The sequence below is a fragment of the Arvicanthis niloticus genome, chromosome 10, assembly GCF_011762505.2.
Source record: "Arvicanthis niloticus isolate mArvNil1 chromosome 10, mArvNil1.pat.X, whole genome shotgun sequence".
Lineage (NCBI taxonomy): Eukaryota > Metazoa > Chordata > Mammalia > Rodentia > Muridae > Arvicanthis > Arvicanthis niloticus.
Genome location: NC_047667.1, coordinates 34,416,645 through 34,433,841, shown reverse-complemented (window position 1 = coordinate 34,433,841; position 17,197 = coordinate 34,416,645). Strand labels below are relative to the sequence as shown.

Sequence of the window (17,197 nt, the reverse complement as noted above, 5' to 3'; positions counted from 1 at the left end):
TTCCCCAACTCTTCCATAAGACTCGGAGCGATCTACCTAATGTTTAGCTGTGGGTCTCTGCTTCTGTTTTGGTCAGCTACTGGGTGGAGCCTCTCAGAAGACAGTCATGATAGGCCCCTGTCTGTAAGTATAACAGAGTATCATTAATAGTGTCAGTCTTGTCCATGGTATTGGTCTCAAGTTGGGCTAGTAATTAGTTGGCCATTCTCTCAGTCTCTGTTTCAATTTTGTCTCTATACTTTCTGTAGGCAAGAAAAAATTTGTGTCACATGTTTTGTGGTTAGGTTGGTATCCTTAACTCTCCATTGGGGGTGGGGTCCTGCCTGGCTAAAGGAGATGGGCACTTCAGGTTCAATCTTCCCCAATGCTCTCAACAAGAGTCATCACCATATACTCCCTGGAACCTCCCTATCCCTGGTCTCAGGTTTAGGGAGAGACCAAGAGTGAAAGGAAACTGGTGGCAGGAGAGGATGGGGTGGGTGGGTGGTGAATGACATCTCTAGGACATGCTGGTGCTGATATTTTAATTATTCTGAGTATTTTTGAAAGGACAAGAGGGAAAATGAGAAGGAAATGTATAGAGAATATTTAAGTTTTATTATGAATCTCACCTTTCTTAAAAACATAATATAATAGTTTCATGCTTTGTTAGGTAAGACATATAAAACAAATGGACAGAAAGAAAAACAAGACAGGGCTACTTCAACTATAACAGCTACAATTTAAATTTTGCCTGTTTGTCAGAATTATTCTGTGTAAATAAAGATAGTGTATATGTTTAATCTATTTAGTAATTTTACTTACCTGTGGTCAATTACTAACTTTATCCTATGGAGAGTGTGAGAGAGCTCATAGGTCACACTTAGGGAAAAAATATTGTAATAGAAAAGGCCATGACTGTTAAATTCAAGTGTTATTCCATGATCAGAAAGTTGGGATATTGATTTCAATTTAGGAAGCTTAAGTGAATTTTTGAAGATGACTTACACATAAATGAAGCACATACAGTCACGGGAGAAAAGGTAGGCATGAGGAACTACTGCAGCTTTGAACTGCATTTTGAATCAGAAATATATGATTTGAACAAAATTTGAACAACACATTAGTGATTATATCTATAGGAGCCACATGTGCTTCTGTTTCCCCTACATGACATGACATGACATGACATGACATGATAGACTGACATCAAGAGGCCTCGATCCCTTCCCAGTCTATCCTTGCTTTACATAGTTGCCCTTTGCAAGGACCCTGATTTTCTTTCATTAAGAATCTGGTGTCTGATATACTTACTTAGATTTAAGTAGTAAATTAAAAGGCACTGGAATTAAAAATATATTAAGAAGAGTCACACATAACGTTTGAGATGAAATCTAGCACTTGATCTTTAATTTGGGATTTATAAACCACACCAAGATCCTATTTTATGGTGGGTGCCAACTTTGTAACTCCCACTAAAACAGGGATCATATATTGTCTCAGGTTTTCAAATATACTGCATGAAGAATGAACCACAGAAGACTTCTATGATAAATTTTAGAGACTTTCATCTATGTGGTGATTTGCTGTACATATCACACCTACACGGTAAAGGCAGAGTTTCTTAGGAGATATATTCTGAAATTACTAAGTGCCTGACAGACTGGTTTTGGAGCCCAAGAACAACAACAACTAAAAAGACTTATCCTACAGTGCTGAGAACCGTGAAGAAGCAGTGTTTACAGCATTGACAATTTCAGCACAGTCGTCTTTTGTGAATTCAGGAGAAAAGAAAGGACATGTTCTTCTCTTAGCTTCTTTATACAAATTCTACAACCATTCTCATAATAGAACCAGAAATACCAGTTTCTAAAGCATACATTCTTTTGTAATATGAAGAACTTGTTGAAAGCACTATATAATTTAAAAAAGCATTTTATGAAAAATGTCATAGTTTATTTCTTATTATCTCCTTGAACATCCTTGAGGGTCATTCAAACTGCTAAACCATAATCACATTGCTAAACTCATGTTTAACTGTGTTTAATAATAGGTTTCTTAATCTCACTAACATAAGAAATAAGTGAATACTTTAATTTTTAAGATTAGTAATCTACTTTTATATTTTTCTCTTTTCTGAAATCATAGGTCAAGTGTAGACTGCTAAAATAGCAGCTTTTAAAATATTACAAAAATTTACCACTTACCCCAGGAAATCATTTATTTTTTTTTCTGTTACCAGAAGTGGTGACCCTCAGTTGCATTGAAGCTGTTTATTTTTAAAATATAATTTGCCACATCAGTTTGTATGATGGATTGTCACATCTATGCATACATTTTATGTATGTCGGATCTCTAAGCAGTTTTTCAGAAGCTAACAAGTGATTCCCTCATCATTCAAATGAGTGTATAATAGAAGATATTAACTGATCACTTCATCAATATTTTTTATATTAAAGACCATCTACAGCAGAAACACGGATTAAATGCTCCTCTGCAGTGAATCACACAGTTTTATTTTCAGGCAAACACAAGCACAGATAGTTTCAAAGTCTCCTACCTCCCAGAGTAGCTGATAGCAGGAAATGAGTCCCATATTTCTTGATAAGATTTTCTGTGATTTGCTGAAGAGTAGGTCGTCGTCCCAAAAGCCTTATGTTGCGGAAGAATTCAGGGGCAAGAGGCAGAGGAGAACCAAGGAAATTTCTTCTTTCAACTGCAAGGTTATTTACCTTCCAACGGCCAAACTCCCTGAAAAGCAAATTTAATTTTATTCACACCTGCACAATCTTAAGTGTTTTCATTCAAAAAGTTATCTTTGTAGGTTAATTAGGTCACTCATTATGACTGCAGCTCTTAGTAGTGTACCAGGGCATGTAAGTAGAAGAGGCCACATCTATAATTCTCTTAACTATAATTCATACTTAAACTCAACACACAGTAACAACAATATTGTACTGAAATTGAATACCTTCCACTGACATATTTTCCCAAAGACATGAATATTAATAAGCATTACTTCCCTTTGAAGAAAATAAATGTAGTTATTAAAGAAGAAACAAGAAAAATAAAAACATAATTTATTGTGCAAACTTTAGTAAAATAATTATTATAACAATCCCCAAGGTATCCTGTCAGTTTATTTTATAATATAAAATCTTAGAATTAGAGGGATATTAGAATTGTAAGCTTCATTTTTGTCATCAAAAGGAACAGCTAGATTGTTGATTACTTTCTTCTTTATAAAACTCATTGTATGCAATTTATTCAAATTCTAATTAAATGATTTTTTTCAAGATGCATAACTTAATAGCCAAATTTGACAAATGACAGAAATGCCAGGTAAGAACATGACAATATATACATTGAAATATTGACATAGTTAGCTTCAGTTAAGTCAACAATAAGGTATGGTGAACTAGATAACCTGATATTAGTTTATCCAGATTAGAGAGGCTGTAGATTTATATGTGTATTTCTTACAAAAAGGCTTATAGTATGTCAGAGAAAAGAATTGCATGATAAAGGATATCTGTGAAGAATAACCGTGCTATATTCTGCCTATCTTAAAAGAATTTACTATCTAGTAGAGTTACAAAATAAATGAAACAAATAAAGAGATACACTTACATTGGTCAATAGTCAAATAACATGTTGCAAGAACTATATAGCACTTTTCCACTAACAGCCAATAGTATGGTGGGGTTGTTCTATTTTTTAATTAATTGCCACGAAAAGAAACTCAGGAAAGGTAATATGTAAGGCAATGCTCAAAGGAGAAAGGGCTGCTCAACAAAGAGAAGTAGGCCAAGGCTTTACACAGATTAATAAGAGACAATTTAGACACTCCTAGGACTAAGAGGTTGGACCCTGGCGTTCCTAACTGCACATATTTTGCAAATGTGACATACATTGGGACTTTAAAAACACCTAATTTTGGAAAACTAATTGTAAGGCCAGATTCACTAAGGGATATGGAGAGGGCATTGTCCTGAACATAAATTAACTTACTTTTTCCTTCCTTGAGGAAATCTTACTAACTTCCCTATGAGAGCATTTAAAAGGCTTTAAACACTTTTGCTTCAAAGTGAGCTCTTAAACTCAACAGTTTTAAAAACCCTTGAAATTCTACTCCAGAGTTACTGGTTAATGGCATGTTAGGTGGAAATGACTTCATACACTTTAAAATACATAAATTTAGTATTTTATGTTGATTTTATCCACAGTGGGGTTTCATTATACAACTTGTACATATGTGTACATAACATCATCTTTATCTTTGTTTACCCTCTTTTGGCTCCAGTCTGTCCTACTTGCTTTTTCCTTCTCAAATACTCTCCCTTTACATTCATGTTTTTATTTTCCTTTAAATCTTAATTCTGCACATATTTCCTTTAACATGATACATTTTTTGCAAATGGCATTATTCTGTTCTTTATTGCTAATAATAAAGATAAATGTTAATTTTGCTGTTTAAGGTACTACAGTGTGAAGAAAACTGCTATCTATATAATTTGGTATATTCTCCTCAAAATCTATTTAATAAGAAGTCCTTTATTAAACAAACAGCCTTTAAAATTGGATTTATTATAATATTATACACAGACACACACACCTACACATACACGTCTTTTTACCTAAGCTTCAGTTAATGTAAATATTCTTATAAATTTGTACAAAAAATACCTGAATATTTTAATATTTCACACAAATTGTACAATAGAATGTGCAGAAATAAGTATTTAAATATTTTAAAGTGAGATAATTTTAAATAAAACATTTATTTTGCTCAATATGCCAACAAGATGTAGTAATAAAAATCTGAGAAGTTGCTTGTTAAACAATGATATGAACATATAATCACTCTTTATTATAAGAGTTGCTTACCAAATAAAACTTGTAGCCTTGTATTCAGCAATAAGAAATTAAATCCTGTTTTGTGACAACTGGAACTGGGGATGATAATATGTAGATATTGTATGATAATATGGTGATATTAGGTAGAATACATCAGGCACAGAGAGACAATAATCACATGACCTGACACATGCAAGATCTTTTTTTAAAGTTGATTGCATATAAATTAAGAAAAGAATTCCAGCAGTAAAACTGGAGATCAGAAGGAAAGTCTTGAGAGATATTGGACAATAGCTACTATTGAGAGAAGTAATATGTAACTAATTAATGTAAAATATAAATTGAGAAGCTACAGAAAGAATTTTTAAATGATGAATATTTGAGGAGGTTAAAATATATATCCTTATTGAGACATGTTTTATAATGTGGTCATACATAAGAATGAAAAAAGGACATGGTAGCCCATAACCATGTCTGATGGTTGTGTTTTCACTGTAATCTAGAAGAGTATATTTGATTTAAGCAAAGTGCAAATCTAGCCTCAGGGATTTGAAGAATATACTGAGATATAATTTGAATGAGAAAGATGAAGTGAAAAGGCCAGAACATTTGCTTTTCTGTATAAAATATAAACACATAGTCATTTTCAGATCTTAAATTTTTCACGACTATTGCTTGATATGAATTTTACTTATCTAACTTTATATGGCATGTTTTGACTCCTCCTAGATTTAAATACTTTACACACTTATATGAACAGTCAAGGACTGAATTCCTTTTAAAGAGTTTTTTTTTTTTTTTTTTTTTTTTTTTTTTTTTTTTTTTTTTTTTTTAGCCTTCTGAGGTTTTAAATATTTCAGTTTATCAAGTCTCGTGAGCTTACAACATCAATTCACGATCTATTATTTATTTTGGACAAAACACATCTTTACCCTTGATCACTATTTTTTCTTAATGTCTTATACAAATAGCATAGACCATATATACATCCAAAGTCACATAAAGAAGACACAATTGCATATCCAATATGATTAATTTATGTAGAAAAACAGATATTGAGATTATCTAATTGGTCTCTCATTTCTACTTAGAAATATTATTTGCAATGTAACAATATATAACATCTTATATTCTTTGTATTGCTGTTCTGGCAATTCAGATGAAAGCTTTTTAAAACTATCCTCATAAGAGGTGATAAAAAAAGAGATAAATAAGGAAATTGTCTTTGGACTACAAACTACTCTGAAATAATTGGAAACATCCATTGTTTTCTTCTTGGTATGGGATTAGTAAGTGTCTGCTGCTCTTCCCTAAAATAATTTTAGGTTTATTTGACCAATATTTGAATATATTATGTCAATTTATTTTACTTTTCTGATACTTTCATGGACACAGATTACTCTGAAACATAGCTTTACAGATTAAAGCAACTTGCATGGATTAAAAATAAATATAGTCATGCAAATTCATGAAGACTATGGACTTTATTATTTATTTTGGCTGTTGGTATGCTCTCTAGAAATATATTCAATCTCATTATAGATCATTTTGACACCAGATAAACTTCAGGAATAAATTTTGAAGTTAATATCTTCATATGAATTGGAAGCATAAGAGTGAAGTTTCAAGTTCTCCTACATGAAGGAACAATGGCAACTCTAACATCTACTATATTTCCTCAAAGCAAAGCAAGGTCATGCTCTATGAGAAACATGGAAAATGTGGCATTGTGTATGATTATCAACATGAGAATGCTTTACCTAGGGTCATCTCAGGATTCCATCTAGATGTTGTATGCCTGGAACAAATAAGAACATTCTGAAAACTTACTAGGATTTTCGTTAATGCTTAGAGCCTACATAGAATATAAATATATTCCAATTATAACTGTTCTAATTCTTTAAAGGAAAAAGCTACAATGATTAGAGGTTAATATATAATCATCCCCTTTAGAGGCACAACTATTTCATAAATTAAAAAAATTAAAAATATTACAAAATGAACCCTAAGCAGTTCAAACAGAACACTTCTTTGAAATGGGTTCTGTGGATCTAAGAAACCTCTCTTAGTTTATTAGTAACATGGTTGCTGAATATTCTGACTTGAAGTATCAAATATATATATATATATATATATTTGATATATATATATATTTATATATATATATTTGGTATATATATATATATATATATATATATATATATATATATACCAATGACAATTATGGTTTTATTCCTACTTATCTTACAAAAAAAGAAGTTTGGAGAAAAAAATTGCACAATGAAAATTCTTTATACTTGTGGTCATATAATTTCCATATTACCAATTCCCTCCCATATGCATATTTTAATTTTATGTCAAAAATGCTCAATGCAATTAATATAACTACAGTTTCAGATTCCTCAAATGTAGAGAATTAGTCATAGTATATATTGAAAAATGTGAACACAATATCATAAGAAAAGCTGGCTAAAACTTTGAAAAAACAAGATAATGTGGTGACTCAAACCAGATTTATCTCCAACTAGTAAATTTTACCAAATGAAGGTATTTTCTTAATCAGTCAAAGTTATTAACTTCATCAGTCTTTACATTATTACACCTGTTGGCTAATAATTTTAATTTTATCAATACTCATTTAATTAACACGAATAATATTAAAACAAATGCATAATTAAAATAGTACTATAGGAATAAATTCAATATGAGTATTATAAAGTGACCTGTAACTGTTAATAGCAATAACCTTACAACTACAGCTTAAAAATATACTAATTTCAAGTAAAAACATACTAATTTCAATTACGCCTGCAGTGATTGATATTTCTCATAATTTTATTATGTGTAGCTGTTATGCATGTAATTGGATTACTTTTACCATTCTCAGTATCCCATTTCTGATTTTACAAATGATCTTATTTTCCATGTGGCTGATAAAAGTAAAAACAAAACAAAACAAAAACTCCCTAATGGCATTGATGAACAGAATTGGAAACAAATGTGGAGAGCTCTTAGTGCTGCTTCAAGGATATTGGCAAGAATTTTACTGGGCTAGGATAAGGAAGAGGGCTCAGGCACAAATTTGACATTGGTTTAGGACAAGGAAGTAGGCTCAAGTTCTTGATCATCATGATAAACCCTCGAATACCATTGGACCTTTGTTTATGCCTTGTTTGTTCTTTGATTTTTTTTTTTGTCTTGTTTGTTCCTTGACTATTTTTAAAATGATTTAGAACTGGCCATATTCTTTACATACACCTACAATGACATAAAATCAGACTGGTCTGCTCTCCTTCTTATCCTCCTCACACCCTGCTCCTGTTTCACCATTTGCTGGAGTCATACAATAATGTTGTCCAATTGTCTTTTCTTTCTTAATCTTCTTTTGCTCCTTTAAGACCCTGTTGACTGGCTGAGCTGGCATGGACAAACAAATAATCAAAATAAAATAATAAGAAGAGCTATTTTAAAAATGAACCAGAGACCTGAATAGACAAGTCAAAAGGAGAAAACTATAGCAAAAATATATTTCAAACCATATTTCCTACAGTAATAAGAGAAATGACACTCAAAACACATGGAGAAATAATTATACCCTAACAAAAATATCAAAGATCAACACAGCAAACTACAAGAAAAGTTGGAGGAGACATGAAGTAAAAGAGAACTTCATGCACTGTTAGCGAGATTGCAAACTGGTTTAGCCACTGTAAAAATCAATCTGCTTTGTCTCCAAAAATCCAAAAATAAATAAATCCTCTATGGTACTCTTTAGCATGTGCTCAAAAGATTCAATGACCTATTACATAGATTCTTTCTTGGGCATATTCATTGAAACTCTAATCACAATAGCTAGAAATTAAAAATAACCTAAATATTCATCACTGGACAAATAAATAGATAAGAAAATTGCGTTACATATACACAGCAGAATACTATGAAGCTAGCCATTTAATGTATGTAACAATATTGACTTTGTTTAGTTTCTTTCATATTAAAGCCCTAAAATTATCACAATTAAATGAGACATATGTTTTACCAATGAACAATTTGATATTGAATACCTGAACACACTGAAGTCATAGATTATTAACCTGTAATGCCATGTATAATTATTTTATGAAAAAGAAAAGACTAACAAAATAGTTTTTTAAAACCCAATTAATATTCAAGTATCTATCTCACTGGTCCCCAGTATAGATTTTAATTAAAAGTCTAGTACGAAAACAAAACTTATTATAGAACTTATTCTTTCAAATGGAAAACTAATGTTGTTTCTATAATTTCTAATTTTTTAATACTTCATTAAAGACTTTTACTGATGGTACCGTTTATGTTCAACTTCATCTCAAATTAGGGCTAACTGTAGATGATGTCAAGGTAATTAATCCAGTAAGTATCGAGGAGTGTAACAAATTATAATGTCCTAAATCATTTAATCATGAGGTTAAAAAGGTCAATCCACAGATTCTCTCCAGGATAATTACAATATATAGAGAATGATAAAATATGTCAGTCTTTTAAAGAAAATTGTATACAGCAATTATTATTGAAAAATTGAAAGTTTGTAGAATATAATGCTTTTATGGGGAAAAGTGAACTCTAAAAAGATTGGAATACCTTCTTTAAGACCATACATTCAATGGCCTCACTTTAACCCACCATACCTCACTTCCTTGAGGTTTTACCCTAATAGAGGTACAGCTGGTGACTAATCTTTTATAGCATGACCACTTTGAAGACACTTTAGACCTGAATAAAGTAGTATCAGTTTTTGTGTATATCATTAACCACTGTGTGCAGTATAAATATTATTAATATGACATTTTAAGATCTTAGGATAAATAATAGAGGAGACTTTAAGAGTTGGAACTGATTTTAGAGCAGACAATGGTGACTTTGAATTTGTCTCTGTCCTGACACAAGACTCTAAACAAAAGGCTTTAACCTCAGATGTCTTAGAAATCATGTCCAAAGCATACCTTTGTTTCTTTTTAAAACAATGTGTTTAAAACCTTGAAATAAATCCCATTTTTAGAAGAAGTAAAAGAACTTTACAATGAAAATGTAAAATTAATGACTGAAACAGAAGAAGACATTAGATGATGGAAAGATTTCTTATGTACATTAATTGCTAGAATTAATACTTTACAAATGGCTAAGTGACAAAATAAAATCTATAGACTCATTACAAGTAACCATAAAACTCCAAAACTATTTTTTCCCAGACATAATTTCAGAATTTGAAATTTTTCAGGAAAACACAACATACACCAAATATCTAAAGCAATCCTGAGCCAAACACAGTGCTGAATTATCTCCATACTTGAATTCAAGTAAAACTGCAGAGCAATAGTAACAACAAAGTGAAACAAAACTATATCATGGTACTGGAATGAAATTCAAGATGAAGATCAGCAGAATACAATAGAGGATCCAGATGCAAGTCCATAAAACTGCTGCTCTCTGATATCTGATAAAGTTGTAAAAGATATTAGAATAATACAGCTTTATAACAAATAATTCTGAGAAAACTACAACTCTTTCCGCAGAAGAGTGAAACAAGTTTTTTAAACAAATATTTATAAACCAATGAAAAATTAACTTAGGAGAGTTTGAAACTTTTAGAAGAAAAAGTAGATAAAGCAATCAAAACTAGAGGCATAGGATGGGTTTTCAAACCATAGTTTCTCAGGTAAAAATCTCAAAAATTAGCAGTATGATCCTCATGAATTAAAATTTTATTTATGTTTTTATTGAGCTGAAAAGATGATTCATTATTTAGGAGAATTTTTTCATCTTCCAAATGATCTAAGTTTGATTTTCAGAACCCCAAATCTGCCATTAACCATCTATAATGCTAAACTTTCATAATCTGTCACCCTTTTCTGGTCTATATCTGTATTGCATGATTATGGTATATAGATATAATTGTAGGCTACACGCACATATACAGAAAAATAAAATGAAAATAAAATGTTAAAGTATTTATTTTCATTAATTTTATATGTGTGCTTGTATCTGTGGGATTTTGTTGTTGTTTTGGATTTGCACAAATGTCAGTAAAGTATGTTGTTATGTTTATGTTAAATTATTAAATAATATTAATATACCCTGAATAATATTTAATTGTTTTAGTAAATGATAAACAGAAGAAGAGTAAAATATTTATTGGAGATTATAAATTTAATAATATCCTCTTTATTCTACTTAACTATCTTTATTAAATCTAGTCTTAAATACATGTTTTCTGTAATCACATTGAAGACTGTTATTCTATTTTATTATAAGTTACAAAAACCCTGTAAATTTACTTAGGCTGAATTCTACCCTACCATATATCTTTAACTACTATCTTCCTTTAACTGGTATTTGAATGATATTTGCATCCTTTAATTCCACACATTTTTAATACTTATATTTTCCACATATCCTCATACAAATATGGCTTTGGTTCTTATATTATCTATATTTACTATATATTTTTGCCATGCATATATACACATTCAATGGGTTTTCTTTAAAAGACTTATTTCTATTTATGTGTGTCATATGCGAATGGATGTCCTTAGAGGCTAGAAGAGAGCATCAGATTCTCCAGAGCTAGTGGGATTATAAGTCAAACATGTCTGTGCTGGAACCAGACTTGTGTTCTTGAGAAGAGAAGGATATGCTCTTAAGCACTGAAGTCATTTCTCCAGATTATCTGTATGAAATTTTAAAAGGCTGTGCACAGATAAGGCAAGATTTGTTATAAAAAAGAATACCTTTAGCCTGTGAGAAAATATTTTCTATCTATACATTGGACAGAAGCTTAATATATGGAATGTAAAAATTCTAATCTCATTAGCCAAAAACAAATCAAGACAGATTGAACCAATAAATATATCCTACCTTACCAGTAGGAAATGTACTCAATAATATAACTAGGACAATATGGAAGAGCTATATCTACACTGCTGGTGAACATAAAACCTTGTCAATTTCTCTGAAAATCTGTAAGTTTTCCCAAGAAACTGAAAATGGGTTTATCATATAACCCAGATATATAGGTTTTGACTATTTTCCAGTATGATTTTATGTGACAGAAATATTACAGCATAATATTTACCCGTAATAGCTAAATAGCAAACAAACCCATGCTCAACATCAATGCAATCAGATTAATGAATAAAAGTGACATGTATTCATTTGTGTGTATGCTCTGTGTATATGTAATTTTTACATATACAAATTTTACAATAAATAATGAGATTGTATTATATCCCAGAAAAGGCATAGAGCTGGAGACTTTAAAAATTTAGTTAGTCTCATGTAACAAGACCATATGATTCTTTTCTTATTTTTTGTTTCTAGATTTTTAAATACACTCATTAAAGCTTATATACATATATGACTGTAGACATGAAATGATCTAGAAGAACGAAGATTAGCAGAAGAACACACTTGGAGGTATTGGGGATACTACTAAAGTGTAGTATGTGGATGCATGTAAAACTTCCCTGTGACACAGTAGATTTCCTATCTTGATGGAAATTGGGTATATATATATATATATATATATATATATATATATATATATAATTATGATAAGATAAATATGAAGTAAATGTAATGCATTAATGGTACAAATTACTCAGATATCATCTTTTCAATTTGAATTAGTCTTGAGTTGTTAGAATTTTTGCATTTTTACATTTTGCAACCATTTTTTAAAAATCTTATGTCTGATTTTAGGCCTTCAGTGTATAAGCAGGGCTGCCCCTGACATCTCCTCAATTCTCCAAGTATAGAAGGGCTGTGGTGATTCTAATCTTGCCAAGGTGGGGATAGAGTCCTGACCTCCAGTAATTAAAGGGGACCTTGTAATGGCTCCTGTCCTGTTCTCCAGTGAGGCATGAGGGCCATACCCATCCCGATGTCTTTTCCTGGAGAGGGGATACTTTTGATATCAACTCCTATGCAGTCAGGCTTGTCCCCTGGCATACATGCCTAACACAAAGTCTGGGGTCTCTGTGGAAAAACGCTGAAACAGATGGCTATAAGCTATTGTAAATAGGCAGCTTTGTGGAAATTTACCGGCCTGAGTAGTCATAGACCTTGTAAATAGGCAGCCTTGGTGGATATTACCAACTTAGATAAGGACGAGTGAGTCATAGGCAGAGTCATAGTGACCTGTCCCCTGAACCTTCACCCAGCTGATACCCTGTTCTGAAAGATATCTGTACTCCCCCTGAACAGCTATGCTCCTGTGTCATCCCCTTCTCCACATACTGCCTTTTTTGTGTTTATAACCTCTGTTTTTTTAAAAAAAATATGATTTGATAATAAAAAAAACCTTACATCTTCTATCTGTTAGCACTACTTTTATCTATGGATTACAAACTGTAAATTATGTTAGCATATACATATTCTTCCTATGTTTCATATTCAAATCTCACACTAACTAAATATGGTAACTACCATTAACATTACACAAGCTTCAAAATCCCAATGACCTCCTATATGTTCCCTTCTTTCTAATTAACATTACCTAGCCTCAGCTAATCTGTCATATGCCTTATGTGTACTCACAGCAGCATGTATTTTTCCTCTGGTTATGTTATACTTACTGGGTTATGTGTTTGATACATACCAAAGGATTTTTCACATGAACAACCACTTTAAAGAATTCATATCTTTTTCTCCCATTATAAAATAACTTCATCATAGTCACTGATGAGTTTTTTCATTTTATAAACTTATTTTGCTGTTTAATAACAATTATTTTTATTTGATAACGTATATTTTTCTTAAAATATAGACAGAATATTTGGTTATATATCTGTTTCATATGTCACCCTCTGCCGTACTACCACTCCAGCATCCACCTATGCTGGGGCATCAAACCTCCACAGGACCAAAGTCCCCTCCCATTGATGTCAGACAAGGCCATCCTCTGCTACATATGTATCTAGAGCTATGGATCTCTCCCTGATTTCATATATATATATATATATATATATATATATATATATATATATATGTCAATTTTGTTCTTAAAATTCATATGTATGCCCCAGAGTTTTCATTCATGATACAGATTCTGAATTAGCAAAAAGAGAGTTAAAATAAAATATACTTGTAGGAGAAAATAAGAGTACAACTTAAAGTGCTTAAAACTTATACAGCTCAAAGGGTAGCAAAAGTCCTTTTTCTTAGCTATCCATTCTGTGTAGCTCCATTCCAGGGAATGGAGTGGAGGAGGATTAGAACTATTTGGAAACAAATTGAAAATCATTATTATGTAACAATATATTTCCAGTGATAGCCTCAGTGTCTTCTCATTTTTCTCCTCCCTTTTCTTCTTTCTCTCCCTCGTTATTTGCTCTCTTGTTTCTCTCCCTCTGTCTCTTTGTTCTGCTGTCTCTATTCTTTTCCCCTCACTTCCTCTCTGTCTCATTGTCTATCTATATTGTTCTATCCTTCTCTGAGTTGGTCTGTCTGTCTCCTTCTCCCTCTGAATTTTATTAAAACATTTTCTTTACCTGATAGTGCAGTAGAATGCAGTGGTAGGTAATTCAAGCCTTATAGTTATATATTCTGTGGGGAACAATCATAATTTCTCAGTTATAAGAGGATATATAGTTTCACATTTATGTGTCATCCTTATGGCATATAGGACAAAGATTTACACAATCTCAGTTTCTACACTGGTCAATAGAAATTAATATAGTTGATTTAGTTTTAAATAAAAGTTTTAGAATATTTTCCCATAAAATCTTGAAGCAGTTTAATGTGTAGTGGCAAGAAGAAAATAAAAGTGTTTACATGACACAGAAAGCTAACAAATAAATTATATGGTAACTGAAGACAGAATTTTATCTGTGTGTAAAATAATGAACCTAAGAGGAGATTAAACTGAAGAATATGCTTCTTTTGGAAACAATATAATTTTGCTACAAACAGTTATTCAGAGCTGTATTCCAGCATGAGTTTAAATCCCAGATGTATGGTGACAGCTCATACATATAACAGCAGTGTATAACTGTATAACAGCAGTGCCTTTTACTGCTTTATAAAATTACATTATTGATTGAAAGCTGGACTTCAGAGACTCTGTCTGACCTCAGTGAGACTGTGTGGATAGATATACAGGAAGTATAGAAGGGATTCAGAGAGAGGTTTATGTAGAGGATTTTTAATCAAGCAACCTTGCTGCTCTGTCTGGAATAGAGACATACCCTTTGTACAAACCTGCAATCACAAACAAATTAGGTAAAGTTATTTTGTAAAAGGAAGCAGCCATGTTTGAAAGGGATGCCTAATGGAGGGGCAGACAAAATGATGTATCAGAGAATGATTTGACAGAACTCTAATGAGCACAGCACAAGAAAGAAAAGGTATTTAAGAGGAGCCTAGGGAGAGAGTTCAGTCAGTTCTGTTTAGTCAGTTAAATGAAGTGAAGTTGAGTCAGCTGGGAGTCAGTGGAGTGAATGCAGTGCACTGGAGTTGTTTGTTCATGAGTCCATGCAGTTTAGGGTAGGCCAGCAGAGGGCCTTGAAAAGAAGGAGCCAGAAGATTAGAGCCAGAGTTCGTTTTAGTCCAAGCAGAGCAATTCAGTCAGCAGCTGAGAGAAGTCAGCTAGAATCAGTCATCTTATAGAGGAGTTTGAAAAGCTTTGTTGAACCAGCCATTTAAAATTCAGAAAGAATGAGAAGGAGTAAGCTTATTCAGCTATAAGGCTTGAAGACAACAATTATATCAGTTAAATCGAAGTTATTTTTACAGGTATGGGAAGAGAAAATTAAAAAGATATGCAGAAGAAAAAAATAATATGAAAAATACTATGAAAATACTATGAAAACATGAAAAATACTATGAGAAACTCTAATATGCTAATATTTGAACACAAATTATTCTTTTTTTCTGTTCAGAATAGTCCCCCAGAAAATATAATAATCTTATCAATAGAAAGAGGAGAATGACATTTAGAATTAATTGAAATTTTGTTGAAACTCAAATACCAAAAACTGGATGGATAAACGGGATTATTGTTTATTTCTGTTATAGGTGATAAACTGCAGTACAAAATCAAGTCAGAAATTCAGAGAATTAAAGCTCAAAAGAATGACTATTTAATGCTAAGAATAAAAAAACAAGGTTCTTATATAGGAACAGAGAACAATGTTTAGGAACCCAAGGATAAAATTATAAAAGTGTTGGGGAAATGTTTTCTTTTTTCAAACAGCCACTGAGGTTAGGTTGCCTAATGCATGAGGATTCCAGAGATACAGACAATCCTGAGATGAACAGCAGCATTATCTTTAGGTATAAAAGAAATATCCATCATGATGTAAACCAAGATAATTTTAAAAGAAAATATCACTTGACTTTTCACTGGCACATCTTCTAGAAAAAATAGATGTTTTAAATATATATATATATATATATATATATATATATATATATATATATAAAACCATTCCTTAAAACATGTGATATATCATTATTAAATTCTTAGGTTTCAGATGGTTAGAAGATTAGAGACCTAACATTTGCTGGAAAAATCCACATAATTAAGATATCTATAAATATTAACTGTAACAGAAACAGTCTAACAGAGCAGCTATTTCAATGTCATGCAAAAAGGAGGGTCCAGCTAAAAATAATGTACACAGGGTAATAGAATAATTAGTACCTTTAGCAAGATGATTTAATAAGAAAAGTAAAAAAAGCAAAACAACAAACAAACATTTATGATTAGAAGAGGATTATAAAACAAGATTAGAGCAAAACAGGGTTATATGCAAAGATCATAGTAAATGATAGAATATTGGCAAATTCAAGAATCATTTAGAATACACAGGTAGTCCTGTATCACTACTTTATATTGGCTTGTATTGATAGCTTTGTTCAATGTAACATCAGTGCTCCACAGTTGTGATATTGGGGGGTACATATGAGTGCTCTTACCTCATCAGTGGTTTAAGTCATTGATCAAATTATAAGTGAAAAGTCTATTGTTGTAGTTATAATATTAACAACCTATCTCAATTTTCTGTCCTTTTATTCTTTGGCTATTTAAACTTATACATTCTAACTCTAACTTTTTTTCTGTGATTGTTTGAGTTTTATTTACTTTTAGAGTTCTTGAAAAAAAAACTCATGCTTATCTGATGACATATTTCTTTTTTTCTAAATGTAATCATTTTGATTCTTTATTTTCCTATCAACACTACTTAAGCCACAACTTTTAATGATCAATGATTCAATGTATACTTAATGAAAAATATTTTTGCATTATGTTGTGAATGTCTTTATAACCCACAGCTTCCTAAAACACATGGATTTATTTATTTTCTGAGAGCTTGGACATTTT

General features: G+C 31.4%; 1 protein-coding gene across 5 annotated transcripts in view; it reads right to left on the bottom strand.

The window, feature by feature from the left end:
- The window catches only part of Brinp3 (BMP/retinoic acid inducible neural specific 3), a 373,430-nt gene that overhangs the window by 192,342 nt on the left and 163,891 nt on the right, over positions 1-17,197 (bottom strand). For all 5 annotated transcript variants that reach the window (XM_034513172.2, XM_034513171.2, XM_076941307.1 and 2 more), the window contains one exon: positions 2,540-2,730. In XM_034513172.2, the coding sequence (XP_034369063.1) occupies positions 2,540-2,730 (191 nt within the window). The remainder of the gene's footprint in view (positions 1-2,539; positions 2,731-17,197) is intronic.